The 19,491-nt window shown below is 35.5% G+C and overlaps 1 protein-coding gene across 1 annotated transcript in view; it reads left to right on the top strand.

Annotated features, from left to right (window-relative positions):
• The window catches only part of GABRA4 (gamma-aminobutyric acid type A receptor subunit alpha4), a 78,523-nt gene extending 63,558 nt beyond the window's left edge, over nt 1-14,965 (top strand). Inside the window, exon 9 of the mRNA XM_069595026.1 lies at nt 14,306-14,965. Within this exon, the coding sequence (XP_069451127.1) occupies nt 14,306-14,839 (534 nt within the window). The 3' untranslated portion in view covers nt 14,840-14,965. The remainder of the gene's footprint in view (nt 1-14,305) is intronic.
• Nucleotides 14,966-19,491: the final 4,526 nt, after the last annotated feature.

Here is a 19,491-nt window from a genome sequence, read left to right as displayed (position 1 = left end):
GACAGTATGTAAGATGCAGATTTTTTAAAGTTTTTATTGGATTAAAACACAAAAAGTTGCAAGGGAAAGATGGGAAGGGAAATAAATAAACAGTGGGTTGAAGACTAAATGACCAGGGAGAGGTGGAAACATTAAGTGTAGACTATGTTTCCCTAAACTGGCAATGATAGAGTGGAAGCTGGAAGGGATCAAAGGTTAAGGAGTTGTGGGACTTGATATTTTCATCCCCTTCTTTGTAACACGAGAGAAATTTTAGTATGTTCTATGTTGAGAAAGTGCAAATATTTTTTAATTGCTAGCATGATTAAGTCAAACAATATTCCCAGGATTGTTGATTTTATGCTCTCCTCAAACATCCATCAGCCCAGAAGGAAACCTTTTAAATGGGAGTCCTTACTTATCTCTTCCTGCAACTGTCAGATGAAGGCAAGTTGGGTTTTAGCTGATTCTTAGCATTGCTCCAAGGAATGGAGGCGATTGTCTTCACCGAGGAATAGGAAATAACATGACTTTTGAAAAGAACACCCAATGTAATGTTCCCATATATTTCCAACATTTTCTGAGGTAGATATTTACAGTATTCATTCAACATTTAGTTCTATTGAAAAAAATACAATGAATATCTGAGTATAGAAACAATGGAAACTTCTATTATAATAATTTATCTCACAGGGACTGTCTACATTTTTTGTTCTAGAATATGAACAGCAATATCAAAATGATATTTCACAAGTATTGATCACTTACCTACTTCAGATAAAGTGTTAAGCACTTTATGAATACTACTCCTTCAATAACTCTAAGAAGTTATCATTATTATCTTCATTTTACCCAGCAAAAATATGTAGCACAGAGAGGCTAAATAATTTCCCCAAGGTAACACAGCTAGTATTTAGCAGAGTCCAAAACTTGAATCTACCTGAGTTTAGAACCTACAGTTCTGACATTGGTTTTTAACTTTCAATATACTGCCAACAAAGATAAAAATGAAGGTAGATATTTGGCAGCTTTCAGTTTTAGAATTTATTTTATAGATGTCTGTAGAGGGCAGGGGCTTCCCTGGAGGCTCAGTGGTAAAGAATGCCTGCCAATGCAGGTGATGTGGGTTCCAACTCTGGGTCAGGAAGATCCCTTGGAGAAGTATACAGCAACTGACTCTAGTATTCTTGCCTGGGAAATCCCATGGACAGAGGAATCTGGTGGGCTACAGTCCATGGGGACCCAAAAGAGTTGGACACGTCTTAGCAATGAAGCAATAACAACTAAAGGGCACATTTCCCTTGCTGCATACCAGATATTTGTGTCTTTTAGTTTCTGGCCTGCTAGACTGAAGTGGTTGTGTTAGTGATATACATTAATGTGCTGATGAGCCATTTACCATAAATTGCAACTCAGCTACTGGTTTAATTCCTGCTAAATTTGCAATCTGCCTTTACTGAAGTGCAAAATTGGCTTTCTTGTCATAAAGTGGTAGAACATGCAAAAGAGTCTAATACCTTATCTTCTAGCTCAAGTAAGATTATCTAGGCTCAGAGAAAGTTTTAAAATTTTCACTTTGGATGAACATCTGTTTCAACATGAGAGCTTTATTAAACATCAAATGGTCTTGCTAATGACTCATTGAAAACTACAGGTAATAGCATGGCACTTCCTCCTCAGGACAAGTCACATTATTTCCTGGAGAAAGTCAAAATGGCGTCAGCGATTTGTGGGGTTATCTGTTTGACAACTGGTGTTGTGAGGAATATCAATTTGTTCTGCTGACTGAATATGCTGTTTTACTATAGATGGAGATTTGTAATGAATTGTGTTAAAAAGGTAATTCAACATATGCTTTATGACCAATTGACTGTGCTTCCATTCGTAAAGTCTAGGGAATGGGATTGATGTTTAAAATACAAGAGCATCTGCAATAGGTACTTAATGAGTCCTTTTCCGCTACATACACGTGTGCACACATTTACTTTATATATAATTTGGCACATGCGTTGTTGAACTTCATTTACCTTAATTATTTGCAGATAATTACATGTTCTCTTCCCTGGTGGCTCAGACGGCAGAGATTTTTCTTGCAACGTGGGAGACCTGGGTTTGGGAAGATCCCCTGGAGGAGGGCATGGCAATCCACTCCAGTATTCTTGCCTAGAGAATCCCATGGACAGAGGAGCCTGGCAGGCTACAGTCCATGGGATCACAAAGAGTTGGACACGACTGAGCAACTAAGCACAGTTTGAAGAATCATTTTCAAGTCAGAAACTAGAACTAGTGTTTATGTTGATATCTTCCCTGGATTACAATTAAAGTTAAATTGCATTATCCTATGAACCTGAGGGGGAGATGTTTTAGTTTTTCCATAATTTTGAGTAGCAATTTTACAAGCATCTTTCAAAAATTATATATTCAAACTGAAGGTAAAGTCTGTGGAAAGAAGTTGGAACACAGCTTCCTTTTTGCAGAAGAACTTCATAAAAATGGTTCATCATACAGAAGATGTGTATTTTGAATGATGGTGATCGTTCATTTTTCACACAACCCAAAGGGAAGTTTTCTTCAATTAAAAAGAAATTTTTCACTGCTAGTTTACCTTTGTGGTTAAGATAGAATTTTCTTTTTTTTTTTTTAAACCATAGCTTTGATAGGCAGATCTTTATTGATAAAGTAATATCTCTGCTTTTTTTTTTTAGTTTTTTATTTTTAAAATTTTAAAATCTTTAATTCTTACATGCGTTCCCAAACATGAACCCCCCTCCCACCTCCCTCCCCACAACATCTCTCTGGGTCTAGCCAGGACATGGAAACAACCTAGATGTCCATCAGCAGATGAATGGATAAGAAAGCTGTGGTACATATACACAATGGAGTATTACTCAGCCATTAAAAAGAATTCATTTGAATCAGTTCTGATGAGATGGATGAAACTGGAGCCGATTATACAGAGCGAAGTAAGCCAGAAAGAAAAACACCAATACAGTATACTAACACATATATATGGAATTTAGGAAGATGGCAATGACGACCCTGTATGCAAGACAGGAAAAAAGACACAGATGTGTATAAAGATAGAATTTTCTATACAGTAAATCATCTAAATGTGGACGTATTTGTAAATATTTATTTAGGTCTGACTGTAAAGGTCTGTCTAGTCAAGGCTGTGGTTTTTCCTGTGGTCATGTATGGATGTGAGAGTTGGACTGTGAAGAAGGCTGAGCACCAAAGAATTGATGCTTTTGAACTGTGGTGTTGGAGAAGACTCTTGAGAGTCCCTTGGACTGCAAGGAGATCCAACCAGTCCATTCTAAAGGAGATCAGCCCCGTGATTTCTTTGGAAGGAATGATGCTAAAGCTGAAGCTCCAGTACTTTGGCCACCTTATGCAAAGAGTTGACTCATTGCAAAAGACTCTGATGCTGGGAGGGATTGGGGGCAGGAGGAGAAGGGGACAACAGAGGATGAGATGGCTGGAAGGCATCACCAACTCGATGGACGTGAGTCTGAGTGAACTCCGCGAGTTGGTGATGGACAGGGAGGCCTGGTGTGCTGCGATTCATAAGGTCACAAAGAGTCGGACGCGACTGAACTGAACTGTAGACTGTAGAAGGTATATGGGAAACAAATATCTGTAATATCTGTAAGCATATTATGACAACTAAGCACCAAAGAAGTAGGGCAAATATTAGGAAGAACAGAAATATTCATAAGAATTTTACAATTTTTACACATACTGGAAAGGAAGGATTAATCAGAGGAAGATTTTTTAATGGGATAATGTGGGTCAAACATTAGTACAGTAGTTACCTTATAATAGAAACTGGATTAATGTAACTAAAATCCAAATCTGAAAAACCAAGCTGTTTATAAATGTTGCTTAACCTGGTTTGGATTGTGTGCGCATATTTCAGGTAAGTTATGCTTTCTTTCAACTCCATTCGGGTAGCTTTCTAACATGACAACTTAACATATACGCTGTAAGCAACTTCCTGAAGTGGCTAAAATTGTTGGTTTGGAATGCAAATTATGACTGTAGCTCATTTTGACTGTCTGGTCTTAGAAGTAACCAACTTTCCAAGGCTTCAGTGTCCTTATTGGGAAAATAAGAATATTAATACTATTACTTGGGTGGTTGTAGATAATGTGTTAGGTTATTAGTGTAGGGCTTGGTCCATAGTAAGTGCTCAATACATGGTAGAGATGTTGATAAAGATTCAAGACTTCTGTTTGGCAAGTGCTAATATCAGACATTAATTATTTACAGTAGCCCGTGAATGTGAAGCATTGCTTTAACAGTCTATTTCAAGAAAATACAAGGGTAAAAAAGAAAAGGAAGATTTTAGAACATCCTCAAGGGGTTTCAAATTTTAATTGACAAAGAAGGTTGTTGGCCTTTATCCTTACACCATAGAGAGAAATCTTTGAAAGTTGTCCCCCTGCCAGCAGACACTTTGTTCCTTCCTCTAGCAGCCCTCTTCCCTATGGTTAATACTTGTGCGTGTGCACGTGTTCAGTCTTGTCCAACTCTTTGCGACCCCATGGACTGTAGCCCGCCAGGCTCCTCTGTCCATGGGATTTCCCAGGCAAGAATACTGGAGTGGGTTGCCATTTCCTTTTCTAGGAGATTTTCCCAACCCAGGGGTTGAGCTTGCGTCTCCTGCATTGACAGGTGGATTGTTTACCAAAGTTTACCAAGTCTTAACTGCCATCTAGGAATATGATTAAGACTTACTCATCCCTAAATTTCAGCTTATGTGTTACTTTCACAAAAAGACTTTCCCAGCAGTCAGGGTATGTCATGTACTCCCTAATTAAAAAAAATTTTTTTTGATAGCATTTATTGCTTATTATAACTTCTTAATAATTCCTGGTAGAAGTTGTAAGGCCTGTGCCTTTTCACCTCTGTACCCGCCATGCCCAACAAGATACTTGAAAAATTAGACACTCAATACATATTGTTCAATGAATGAATGAATTGGGTAAATCAGTGCCTTTAATAAGTCCTTCATTGCTTTTCAACTTAAATGTGGATATTCTATTACTCATTTCCAACAAGAAAGGAAGCATGCAACCTGAGCCCTTTTTCCTAAAAATAAATCTGTTAAAGTCATCATGAACGTTTAGATGCAGTGGGTAAACATTATCTAATGTTCCAAAGAAAGTCGGCTTGCTTTAGGTAAGGCTCTTGGCTCATCAAAGGTTTCCTTAATGCAAAATAGCTGTGATTTTACTAAATGACTTGGCTGCTAATTCTTCAGCTTTAGAACTTTCTCCCCAAGCAGAAGTATTTGCAGATCTAGTCCTGATAAATTATTTCTTTTTAGACATTGCCCCTGTTGCATTTGCTGATGCAGATGAAATTGTGACTCAGACTGCTTGCTATGCCAGCCTCCTATAGGGTTGGCAGGGATCTGAATTTTTCTGCATGGCTATTTATTATAGCACAATTTCATTTTGATCAAATCATATGAAGTCTATATTAAGAAAAGCACTGTCCAAATGTTTTCTAAGTTCAAATACAATTTTCTGAATATTTTCAAGCTGAAAAAAATCATTTTCATAAGATGATGTGGTTTATTTAAAAAATGAATTTGTTTGGACACCCAAGTTAGAAATTAAAGAACATGGTAAGATTTCTTTTGCAATATTTTATCAGGTATCTACATATATTACCTTTACTTTTAAGGATTAAAAATGCCCTTAATATAAAATATTAGCAAAAGTTATAAATTATTTTAATGACATTTTTCAATATTTAAACACATGTATGTTTTAGAATCCATGATACATGTACATACATTTTCACATGAAAATCATAATCTGAAAGGAAAACAACAATATTTAAGGAAAAATATTGAGTAGTTAAAGAAGGACCTGGAGCTAAGTCCAAATTAGAAGCTTAAATGAAAACCCTGGTTGACTCAAGCCTCTGATTAGGATTAAGGAAAACTGAAAGGAACTCAAGAGATATTGTGGAGAACTCATATCTAAGCAACTTCGATGGTTTAGAAAGATGATGTAGATGCCTCCCTGGTGGATATATGGAAGTGTTTTCATTCGTTAAGGACAAAATTAAAAATGTTACAAAGAAATCAATGCTTAATTCCTGTTAAAAGCATCTCAATTTCTCTGCATATCTTAACTCAAGTTAGGATTTGGGGGGTTATCAAAAGAGGATACTCACTCAGTGGTGAAGAGAGAACAGACTAGAAACAAAATACCTGAGAAGAGAGAATTGTTTAGGTTTTGTTTATTTTTTTCCTATGAGAAAGTGAACATTCATTATTTTAAAATATTAAGATGTATGTCTTATATTTATTAAAATTAGATGATTGTCTTAGATTCCTGAGGTTGCCATAGCCAAATAACAAGATCAGTTGGCTTAAATAACAGAAATTTATTTTCATATTTCTAAGGACTAAATAATCCAAGATCAAGGTTCTGGCCATTCAGGTTTCTGATGAGAGCTCTTTTTCTGTTTGCAGATGACTGCCTTCCTGCTGTGTCCTCATATGACACAGAGAAAGGGTTTTCTGGTGTCTCTTTCTCTTTCGTAAGGACATTAGTTCTATCTGATCAGGGCTTTGTTCTTATGACCTCATTTAATATCACATCTTTAAAGATCCTATCTCCAGTATAGGACCTTGAGGAGTTAGGACTCCAACATATCAATTTTGAGGGGCCATAATTCAGTCCATAGCAATGATTAAAACTTTTTAATATTTCACTCTTTACCTTTTTGAACATTTGTTGCCTTCTGCTATCCCCAGTTTGGTGTCTTTCATTGTCTCATTTCTTCTATTTTAAACGCGGAAAAAAGTCCTTCGGCTACTGTCATTGAAATTTTAAAAAAATAAAAAGGGTGATACTATAATGCCAGACCAGTATTTCCACAGATAAAACTCTTTTTAATATCCCATTATATTGAGAAAGTGGGCCAGCCAAACTGAGTTGCCAAAGTTCTAATTGTGAGCCAACATTCTGGGTATGTCTTTTCATAGCGTAAGTGTGAATATCATCCTATAGATTGGATTATAACAGTTCCTCCAGTCTTTTTCCCTGGTTACCAGTTTCTAGACTTTACTGGTAGTTGGAATGTTCCAGAAAGAGATCAGTGAACTGATAGGTTAATACATGAGATGCTTTTAAAAAATATATAATTCACATCTTTTCTGGACATTGAAATACTTGTGGCTATAGTTTTTCTTACATATAGCTTTGACAAATGGCTGCTGTTGTTGTTGTTCAGTCACTAAATCATTTTCGACTCTTTGCAACCCCAAGGACTATAGCATGCCAGGCTTCCCTGTCCCTCACCATCTCCCAGAGTTTGCTCAAACTCATGTCCATCGAGTCGGTGATGCCATTCAACCAACTCATCCTCTGGCTCCCATTTCCTCCTACCTTCAATCTTTCCCAGCATGAGGGTCTTTTCCAATGAGCTGGCTCTTTGCATCAGGTGGCTAAAGTATTGGAGCTTCATCTTCCACATCAGTCCTTCCAATGAATATTCACGGTTGATTTCCTTAGGATTGGTTGTGTAAGCGTGAGTCACTCAGTCGTGTCCAGCTCTGGACTCCATGGACTGTAGGCCACCAGGGTCCTCTGTCCATGGGATTTCCCAGGCAAGAATACTGGAGTGGGTTGCCATTCCCTTCTCCAGGGGAATCTTCCTGACTCAGGGGTCAAACCCAGGTCTCCTGTGTTACAGTCAGATTCTTTACTGTCTGAGCCACCAGGGAAGCCCAGGATTGATTGTGGTAGTTGGTTAATTAAAAGTATGTTAGCTAAGTGTCAGGTGCAGAAGAATCACTCAGTAAAAATTAACCATTATTGCTGCTGTTGCTGTTTTCCTAGATGAGCTTTTTATATTTGTCTTATACCATAGGATTTACTCTAGTGTTAATTCTTACCTTTATTATGTCTAAAATGTGTCTTAATTTCATTATTGCATTTTATATTTCCTTGTATTTATTCTTATTTTTTGCCAGCAACATCCTTTTCGTGGCTGACTTCATCACAGACTGTCTTCAGCTCCCTCTACCTTTCTGATTATTCAAAGCAGGCACATTATTTTTATAGAAACATAGAAAAAATATCCTAAAATCTTGCTGTCTGTAATGATTTGTTCATGAATGACGTATCTTTTTATTTCAGGGACAGGATCTTGTTATCTGTCTTCTGGATTATTTCTATACAATATCCTTTGATGCCTACTAGGTACTGGGTGCCTTGCATGCATTATCTTATTTATTCCTTATGAGGAAGTACCGTTATTACTCCTGTTTTAATAAGAACTTTGAGGTTTCAAGAGATTTAGTAAGTTGTCAAATATCCCACAGCTGATAAATGGCAAATTCAGTATTCGAGTCCAGGACAGTCTGATCTGATGGCTCACAATTCAGTTTAGCCAGCGTTTCCCATTTTCTGATCCCTGATGACTGGCAGTAGCATAACTAATAAATAACATGCCCTCTAAATAGGGCCTAATGCTGAGTTCTTATCTAGATCCCAGGTTATTCCTATGAACAGTTGGAGTGATTTTAATGCTGTTTTCATCATTGAGCAAGAGAAGATCTATCCTGTTCAGTGTCTGCATTTGGAAAAAGTGAGCAGATGATTCTTTGCCCTCTACCCTCTCCACTTTTATGTTGGCAGTATTGATGAACACATCTCCTGGAGCAATTCCAGGTAGCATTCTGGTCAAGTCCAAGACTACCTGATCAAGCAGAGAACTTCTGCTCTGATTGGTGAAGTGTCTGACTAAGAAATTTCCTCTCCTACAGCCATCTATTTAACCTACCAAGTCTTGGCAAATAAAAAGAAGCACTAGAAATCACTGTGAAATAAAACTGACCAAAGATCACTTATCTTCAAGAAACCCTACTTCTTTCAACTTCTAAATATGTTAGACAAAATGAATGAATTCTGTAAGACTGTGTTCTCTGGTAATTCCAAATTGAAGGCATAAATTTCTTATCCCAGTGCCTGATATTGAAAGTAATATTTCTACAGCTTATGGAAATGCAAACACTGAATTAAAAGCTAACATTGGGAGGAAATGAAATACAATAAATAGAGAACTCGGCATTTTCATTTCTACATTTTGTTGTTCAGTGCATGTTGGAATCCCCTGGTAACAACTGATGAAATATTTAGCATGCTTATTTGTAGGGAATGTTTTTTATTTCTATTTGGTAACATTTTTAAAAAAACACTACTGAAGGTCTTCCATGAATCATTACCTTGGGATTTAGTTTTTCATCTGCTCTTACCATCATTGTTTATTTTCTTATTAAATAAGATGTGTGTCTAACCCCTGAAGGCCTGTCAGAACAGGCCTTGAATAAATGTCTTTGCATTATTGGATTTTTTTTTTTTTGGTATGTGACTCATTGATATTCTAGAAGATAAACCTGTTCATTATTAGCCTTGTTTGTTTTTAATTTAGAAGGGTTAAATTACATTTTATTAAACTTCATTAGCTTTTCAAATAAGCAAGATGAATGTGGCTTGCGTTCTGCACAGTCACTTTATCTCATTGCTGCTAGAGTAATAAGTTGAGATGAATTTTCTCTCTGTAGTTGATAATACTTCTTTAGAAATCGTGTCAGATCACAGTCATGATTGACGAATTGCTTGGATTTGCTCTTCTTTGCCTGTTGCTGCTTTAATTTGTTGGTAATGTTTAAATCTGCCACCTCACATCTCTATCCGACAGTTTCCCTTGCTTCAGGCTATTGTGACTAATGACAAAATGATCTCAAACTAAATCATTTTTTAAAATTCAAATGAAGCTTAGGTGCTTTTCTTGTTTGTAACCACTGTACATCTGCTGAATACTGATAGAGATACTCAACCCTGTGTATGAAACATAACCTCACTCTGACTGACACATTAGCGGCTCCAATACTTGAAGGCTGTGTGGATATTATTCCTAGCGAGTCCTGTGCCAGTTAGGTCAGCAGATTTCTCAATCCTTTTAGAGTTTGTCATCAGGGAAAATGACAACTACTTTTTACATCGAGGACCTTGAGACCTCAATGCAAAATAACTTCAGTATCATTTGACTGCCTGGCAAAGAGCAAAGATTTAAGCCTTGAATCAGTCTAGTTCTTCTCTGCTTTTGTAGGTTATGATATTTAGAGTATTGAGATTTCTTAGGCATTCTTAGTCAGACCTGGGTTCAAGTCCAGATAATTTATACACCTTAGGTGTTATCCACAATATTATGGACATATGTCCATAAACAAAGAGATAGTCATCTGAAGGTCAGATAGAAAGTTTCTGAAACTTGCTCTTTAATCTGAAATAGAATCTTAACTGTATTATGTCCATTTCAGTGAAATTTATTAAAAAATGAAATAGATGCCTGCTATGTGCATTAGCCTACTATGATTAATAAGATAGCTTTCTATCCTAGAAGTTCACTAACACTGTAAAACTGGGAATAAAAAGACTTGATTATTTTTTTCAGATGATAATCCTGGTGGCATACTTCATACTGCTTCCTCTACTTTCATAAAGTCTCATGCTTCATTGATTCTTTTTTCTAATCACAGACTGATCCTGCCTCTTTGACTTGAAGTCACTGTTTTCTCCAGACATGTTCTTCAAGTCTGTGCTTATATTACTTTGATATTTAAAATTTGCCTAGTAGTGGATAGTGTCAATATAATTTTCAAAACGTCAAAAACATGAGTCATACAAATATGGAATGAATCTATGTCAAGGTTTTGTCTAATTCATTAATTAATGAGGATACTACTTATTAGTAAAATTGGCTCAAAATCTTTTTTGGGGGAATGCCTATAAGTAACCATTATTATTGTTATTTGAATAGAAGAATGAGACTGCTAGATTAGATACAGAAGTAGTTAATATCCTTCAGGGAGTCAAAATCATAACCTTTGGTGCTCCTTTCTACTGAACAGTAATCTATAAATTTATATGTAACTCACAGTGTTTGGGGTCAAATCCAATATTAAATAGAAAAATCAAACTCAAGTATACTCTCCAAGAGACTTGATAATCCTTGGATGGACTTTTTAAACCATGCTCCACAATGACATTGCAGGGACATGCTGTATTCCTTTCTGATTTCCAAGTCTTGAATAATTTTTAAACAATATACTTGACTGTTACAAATACTTGACTAACTCCTATAGGTGTAGTTTATGAAGCTCTTTAATGTCTCCCCCATATTTGAGTATCCAGAGGCTGTACAACATGGCAGAACACTCAGTCACTCACTCTGTGACTTTCATCCATGTAACCCCGCTGCTGTGAGCTGCATGCATGCTCGGTTGTGTCCCATGGACTGGGGCCCGCCAAGCAATTCTGTGTATGGGATTTCCCAGCAGTAATACTGGAGTGGGTTACCATTTACTCCCCCAGGGATCTTCCCAACCCAGGAATTGAATCCACATCTCTTCCATCTCCTGCATTGGCAGGCAGGTTCTTTACAACAAGTGCCACGTGGGAAGCAATCAGCTATATTAGAACATAACTCACAGTTGGTATTTCAGAATATTTCAGAAGGATTCTAATCTGGAAGAAAGGAAGACAGGGTCCTACAAATGTTCTTGTGCTTCCTTCTGAGGCACAGTTAAGTCACTTATAGTTTCGTCTTTTAAGGTCTCACTTTTAAAATTCATTAGGTAGGATTGGAACAGTCTGTGGAGCTAACTATTCCATACTACCGAGGCAAGGCTCTTCTGAGGACTCCACCAAAAGCTACATAAATGGTGAGATTTTCCACTATGTCTGGAGGGAGCATGTGCTATTCCTGGCTTGGTATGTGCTGCGCACTGTTTTTTCTAATCCTGTCAGGTGGTTCTTTTTGCCTTGGGTAGTTAACTCATACTCAGAGTGGATCTGTGCATAGCAGAATTCTCACTGGGGACTCCTCAGGACTTTTGGCTTTTTTTTTTTTTTCCCAGTATCAAATTCTCTGCTAGTTTTTCCTGTGAATTCTAGCCACCTTGATTTCATCACGTTCTCAGCCTCATCTCCTCAATTTAGGGGGTCTGTCAGATTGCTTGTGTATTCTCCTTTCCTCCACCACAGTATGCACACTGAGTTTTGTTTTTTCTCTCTCAGTGATTGTGTCCTGTGCTCTCTAATGCTCAATCTCTTAAAAAACAGTTGTTTTACAAATGTTTTCCTTTTTTTTTTTTTTTTGGTCATTTCCTATGAAATAGTAAATTCAGTTCCTGTTGCTCCATTTTGGCCAGAAGCAGAAATCTCCAATTCTTAGAATTTAGTCTGAGGGAAAACAGGAGTTTCTAAAGATTATGGGCAACCCAACTTTTGGTGGAAGAAGGCAATATGCAAATATCAAGCTGTATTTGAAAAGATGTATTTCTCTCTTGCTTCTCTAATCAGCCCTTTATTACTTTCTTCCCTTCTTTTCTTAGTATATTTAATATTTTGCCACAGCTTGACCCTTCATTCTGTTTTACTTTTTCTTATATTTTTGATTGCATCATGTGTGTGGGAGTGCATATTATCTTCCCAATGATAGTGTAAACTCTTTAAATGATGTGGCTATACCTTATCATTCTTTATATTTTTCATCTTGAATGTAACATCTTAAAATTAATTCTGTAAAGAGGGATTAAAAATCTGAGGATTAATATACAGGTGATGTTTATAATGTATTTTGTATAGGAAAAGTACAAGGCAAATAATGATACCTTTAGCTTTTAGGTTGATGTTAATTTTGGTTTCACTTGTTTCCACTCAAATTATGTGACATATGTGAGACTCCAGTTTCTCATGAGTTCAGCTGCAACCAGTTTAGAAGAGTACTCCAGGCTGACATGAAAAGTACTTCCTAAGCCTTTTCAGATCCTGCTTTGGCTCTGCATGTTGCAAGCCTTTTTCTTCTCTCTCTACTCAGGGAACTTGAGGCCATAATTCACAAGTCTATGAGATATGTATGGACTGAATCCTTTCAACTTGTTCAATAAGTGTAGTATTGGAAAAATATTTTACGTGTAAAATAAATATTTCTCTGTAAAGGGAGCTCACAAGTAATTTTGTATAATATTATCCATAAAGTTCCTTGCAAGTTGGCTCCTTCTAATCATCCACTTGTGAGCTTTTCTTCATCATGTCTCTCTCTTCTCTGTACTTCTCCATCTCCTTACCCACCATTTATTTCATAAAATGGTGGGAAAAGAGGATGGAAAAAGCGATTACAATATACCCTTAGTATAACTTAGAATAAACATAATTAAAGAGGAAAGATTGTTGCAAAAAGTCACAGTATCTTCTAAAGATAGACATGATTATTTTGGGAATTGTTTGAGCAATTGCTTTCCTTCATTAGTATGGACAATCTATAGTTGGCTCTATGGTTATTTATCATGCCTGTCAAAATATAAGAATTTTAATGCTTACCATCTGTATTCAGATACAGTCTTGTTCTATACATAAAATCATTTATGGAAAATGGTGAATTCCATTTTGATTTAAATACTATTGGTAAATAGTTTAAACTCAGATATTTATGCAATGATATTGTGATGATATTTATAATACAAGTTTATTTAAAAATGATTTTCCTTTCTATTCACATTATTAATTGTGGTAAAAAACTAAAATGCATTAGGACTTCTGCTGCTGCTGCTGCTGCTGCTGCTGCTGCTGCTAAGTCGCTTCAGTTGTGTCCGACTCTGTGTGACCCCATAGACGGCAGCCCACCAGGCACCCCCGTCCCTGGGATTCTCCAGGCAAGAACACTGGAGTGGGTTGCCATTAGGACTTCTAGATTTTATATAATAATGTCAATGTAAGATTATGAAAATAATTCCCAGAGATTTAGAAATTAAGGTTTTGGAGTTTCTGTCTTTTTAAAGGAATATTATACACATTTAGATGGCTATTGTTTTTATTCTGTGCACAAAAATAGATATCATTCTTGTTTATAAAGCAAATATTTACTAAACTCATTGAAATGTATATAGCATATCAGTAAAACTGGAGAAAGATATTGTACAGTTATCATCATGAACCCTTAAAGTAAAATCAAGTATAACTCTAGTTCAAAGTTCTAAAAGCCTAATCTTTCCATAGATTTAAATTCTAATTATTCATAAGTATGGAAAATATTTTGAAATAAAAGATGCTTCATTCAGAGTTTCAAATATATATGTGTCCTTTTTAAGTTAGATATTCTTAAGCTTTCACAAGAAGCTGAATGACTGTAGCACATTAATAAAGGAGCTAATTTGTAAGTATTTGATCCATTTAAATTTTGTATAATTGCATAAAATTATGTAACCAATATAATTTTTAATATACCTTTTCAGAACACAAATGCCAATTTGAGCATGAGAAAAAGAGCCAACGCCTTGGTTCACTCTGAATCTGATGTTGGCAGCAGAACTGATGTGGGAAACCATTCTAGCAAGTCTTCCACGGTTGTTCAAGGATCTTCTGAAGCCACACCACAGTCTTACTTAGCTTCCAGTCCAAACCCATTTAGCCGTGCAAACGCAGCTGAAACTATATCTGCCGCAAGAGCAATTCCATCTGCTCTTCCTTCTACTCCTAGTAGAACTGGGTATGTGCCCCGACAAGTCCCAGTTGGATCTGCTTCTACCCAGCATGTGTTTGGATCAAGACTGCAGCGAATTAAGACCACAGTTAATAGCATAGGGACTTCTGGGAAATTGTCAGCCACTACTCCTCCCTCTGCTCCACCACCTTCTGGATCTGGCACAAGTAAAATAGACAAATATGCCCGCATTCTCTTTCCAGTAACATTTGGGGCATTTAATATGGTCTATTGGGTTGTTTACTTATCTAAGGACACTATGGAGAAATCAGAAAGTCTAATGTAATTTTGTTGCTATAGTAGTTTCCTAAAAGATGATAAACTTAACACAGAATGTCTTTTTAAATGTTTTTAAAGATAAACAATTGTTCTTTACTAAAATAAAAATTCCATGTAATTTTTCCATTTAAAAAATTCAGCCAGTCATTGGGAGAGTTAATTAATTCCTTAGTGAAGGGAAAGTGAGCTATCTTTCATTTCAGAAAGATGATTTAAATAGAATCAATTCAACATTCAAATTAGATGGAATACAGACTATCCTGAAAAGTTGGGACAAGCGAAACAGGGCTATTAGAGATCCATGGTGCATATTTATGCATTGAATTTTGAAAACAGTCTATGATATTTTCTAATACACACTATGAATATCAACCAACCACCCTAAATTTCGCAGTGGCACTGCTCTTAATCAGAATCTTTGGATATGATATGCCACAGTAACTTTTGGAGATCCTCTTAGTATCTTCAAGAAAAGGACTTTTCCTCTTATATGAAGCATTTTTAAAAGGAAAATGGAACACAACAAATACTGATCAATAGAGTGAAACTTCTGCTGCAACAAAGACAGAGACCAGGAGAAATGTGTTCCTGCCATGTGTTGGCCAAATAACAGTTGACTAGAAAATTTGTACTTTGAGCCAAAGTTTAACTTACTGTATGAATTCCTTTTGATAATAGTTCATTCAGTTATATATCCTTTCAACATATAGTTATTCAGAGCCTACCATGTTCCAGGCACTATGTTAGACACTGTCTCTCTAGAAAAGCTCTTTCACCTTTACCTGCACTTTTACTCAAATAGGAGAGTGAGTGCATGCTAATGAACCACCAACTAGCAGAAGACATTGCATTCTTTAGTGTAGGAGGTTTATTTAGAGTCTGATGACATAATATTTGTTTCTGCTATATTGATAGAGGATAACAAGTGTATTATTCACATAGCCACTTTTGAGATTAGTACACATTAACGCAACTTCAGCAAGTGACTTCAGTGTATAACGAAAATGTGGTAAAGATTGTTCTCTTAGTGAAAAGCACTGTGTACCTCAAAGTAGTAATCTGGGCACTATAAGACCTTATAGATTACTTGTCTCAAACTTGATCAGAATCACATATAGAATTTGAATAGATTCAGAATAGAATTTGATTAGAATCACAGAATCATCAGAATCAGGAATTCAATACAAAGCCTTTTAGATATTCTTCCCAACATAGAGCTATATCAGCTGGTGAAATACTAAGCTTCTAGGGAGTTTGTGTGTCCATAGTTCATATTTCTGGGCAGTTTTATGTTTATTTTGGGGGGAGTTTTTATACAGTTTCATAATGAAGGTGAGTATTTTAAAATTATAAGAACAGTAAAAGAATGGAGTAAAGGAAAAAAAAAATCATGACTGGTGGTAGGATGCTACTGAAGCTGTTATGTGGTTTATCAGGACTTTCATGTGCTGATTTTTCTTTTTTTTATTAGGTAGGCTTAACAGCTTAATTAATTTTCTTTCAGCAGTCCTATGCCTCTAAATCTAGGCCTAGTTTTTTTGGTTGTGTTACTTCCAAGATTTTTCTTCTGTACTTCTCTCTTCCTGATCTGGGGTATGTGAATGAATGTGTTCTGGATGTTTGGGGAATATTTTGATAGAAATGGCCACCTTGTCAACAGTATTTCTTATTTTTTTAGAAAAAATATATATTAATTTGCATTAGTTTTTTAGTTGTTGAATTGCCTTGAAATGGTTGTATATGAGACCTATAAAACGTGCAAATACTAAATTTTAATTTGAATCATATCTAAGAATTCCTTCTTGGCTATGTCTCTAGCTGTTTCTTAGAATCATCAATAATTTTAAGGCTGAAGAATATTTTAGAAATCATCCAATCCAAACTCCTCATTTACAAATTGATGCCAATAGTATGAAGCCCAGTAAAATTTGTATATGTGTATATATTTAATAAAGAATACTTATAACAAAAAAGCTGATAATAAATTATTTCATGAATGTGAACAGATTTATAGCCTTCAGGATGATGTTTGAAATTGTGGTCAGAAGCTATGATTGTTTCTTTATTCCAACAAAATGACCTTATTTCTTTGGTAAGGAAAATGCTCCTTGCTTGTCTGTTGGCCTATTCTTAAGAATAGTTCATTGGCTTTCTTTTTTTTAAAGAAATTCTTCTCCTATAAATTCTTGCAGATTTTTTAGGGAATAAAAAGAAATGATTTTAGATTTGTAGATCAGTGATACAGATGGATTCATAATTTTGCCTTTACCTTTGTATGTGAAGAAGATTTTAAAATAATTCAGGTAGCCAAGCAAAGAGAAAGGACAAAACTAACCAAGGATTCTTAGTTGTTAAATGGAAGAATAAATTGATCAGAATGTTTAATCATTCTTGTGAAAAGGAATTATTTCTATTGCCCACATGTTAGTAGTAAAAATATACGGTTTGTTTTCCTTAACTCAATTCCATCAAATTAATTCAAAGCTAACTTTTTAAAATGATCTTTTCTATCTTTTCAATAACTCAGAGCTGCATTAATGGAACACTTTTGTGAAGAACCAGTCACTTTTTACCATGAGAAATATCACAAGAGTTATTAGGAGAGCCCAAATCCTGGCAGTTTGTGCAAAAGAATGGCTATTAATGGTACCTTTTTATGTCTCTATCTTTTTTTTTTTTTTTGGCTGCATCTTAGTTGCAGCACTCAGGATCCTCATTGCATTGTGCAGGAACTTTTGTTGCAATGCATAGACTATACATTTGTAGCAAACAGGCTTCAATGCACTGCAGGCTGTGGGATCTTAGTTCCCTGACCAGGAATCAAACCCACGTCCTCTGCATTGCAAGGAAGATTCTTAACCACTGGACCAGCAAGGAAGTACTTGTCTCTATCACTTGCAGATAAAATTCAGAATTGTTTCCTTCAGTACCAGGATCTATATTCACTGCTGCTACGTAATTACCTCCAACTTCCAGGTATGACTAGGGATGATAATATACTTACATGATTAATCCACAGTTGAAAAGGGCTTGCATTTTGTGTATATACAGAGTATTTGAATAATGTATACTTTAAATTGAACCTCACAAACCTTGAATTTGAGTTGGCAGAGAGTAGAATCATCCTCTTTTACAAATGGACATGAATCATAGAGAAGTTAGTGACCAAAATAAAAGCAAAGAGCTGGAAAGAACTTTGAAAGGTCATTTTTCCATCATTTAAAATCAAAATTAATGCAAAAATTGATGATGAACAAAATGCCTAAATTTTAAATAAATATGGGATTGGTATTAATAATTTATCCTTTTGCATCAGCATCTAATATTGCTTGGCATGGCACTGGTATAGACGGTGAGGAAAGAATGCATGTAATTGTATGACTGTTGATGGGGAGAAAAAAAGAGTGATGGCAGGGAAGGCTTCACAGAGATCTTAAACTGAATTTTGTAGAATAATTGGGAGTTCTTATCCCCTGCCTACTCCCACAAACAACAAAAGCATATTTTCACCACCCTCTGAAGCATGAAGAGATACAGATTTTGAACTTCAAGAGGAAACTCTTCACGGTATTGGGAAGCAAGGTAAACATGAGGAAGTGAGAGTTGCTGATGTTGGAAAGACCTGCTGGGACAGAGAGAATTTTGTGTAAATTACTAAAGAGAATAGATATGATCCTGGATTAGTGGCAGTTTAATGAAAATATTGCAGGATAATAAGATGAAAACGAACATGCTATTGCTTCTGTTTCAGAGAAATTATCTGATTGCTGTAAGAGCTATGAAATAGACGGCCATAAATCTAGAATTAGTAACAGAATGGTGATATCTCATTTTTCTTTTCTCTCAATCTTTGTCTTCTAATTCTGTTTTTTTTACCCCAATGAGTTCATTGTCATTCATAAAAATATGTGATTAAAAAAAATAAATATAGGTATCACAGAAAATTATGAACCCTCTCAAAATCCTACTGCAGAGAAATTGTTAATATTTCATGAATATTGTGCCAGATACTTTTGTACAAGTGTTTGTATTGAAAAATAGATTGACTGATTAAAAGACAGAATTCTGTAAATTTGAGCCAAATGTTCCACAAATGAATGCTCTTAAATAATTTTAAAAATATTCCATTTATCTTTATCTCAACTTAAGATAGAAATACAAGGACAAAACTGAAGAAATTATTGAAGTTTAGATAGTCAAAGCAAAAGATTTGAAAGATACTATATCTTTTTACTCCAGATTTCAGAATTTATTTCAGGATTTTTTCCCCTATTATGTATCTAAATCGCATTTTTTCAAAGTGTTCGTTTCTCTGAAAGTATTTAGTTTTGTTTGTGTTTGTTTTTTAACCCTCTGTTTTAGTTTTCAACTTCATAATAGTTTTGGTTTTCTTCTTTTCCCTTCCTTTCCCACTCTGTGTCAATTCATTTTTACATTTCTCTCTTCTTATTTTTATAGTCTCTGTTAATTTTTTCTTTTTTTTGAGCCTCTGACTGTCTTAATGAGATCATGTCTATAATTTATTTGAGGCTATAGAGAATTATTTATATAAACTTTTCCTTCATTTCCACCCCAAAAATGTTTTCTCTAGTATGAACTTTATCTGCATTTTCATTGTGCTTTTGTTCTTTGCCTTCTGGGCTGATTTCTGTTAATCAC

This window comes from Ovis canadensis, chromosome 6, assembly GCF_042477335.2.
Source record: "Ovis canadensis isolate MfBH-ARS-UI-01 breed Bighorn chromosome 6, ARS-UI_OviCan_v2, whole genome shotgun sequence".
NCBI lineage: Eukaryota > Metazoa > Chordata > Mammalia > Artiodactyla > Bovidae > Ovis > Ovis canadensis.
The sequence above is the reverse complement of the archived record's forward strand: the minus strand, read 5'-3'. Positions and strand labels throughout refer to the sequence as shown.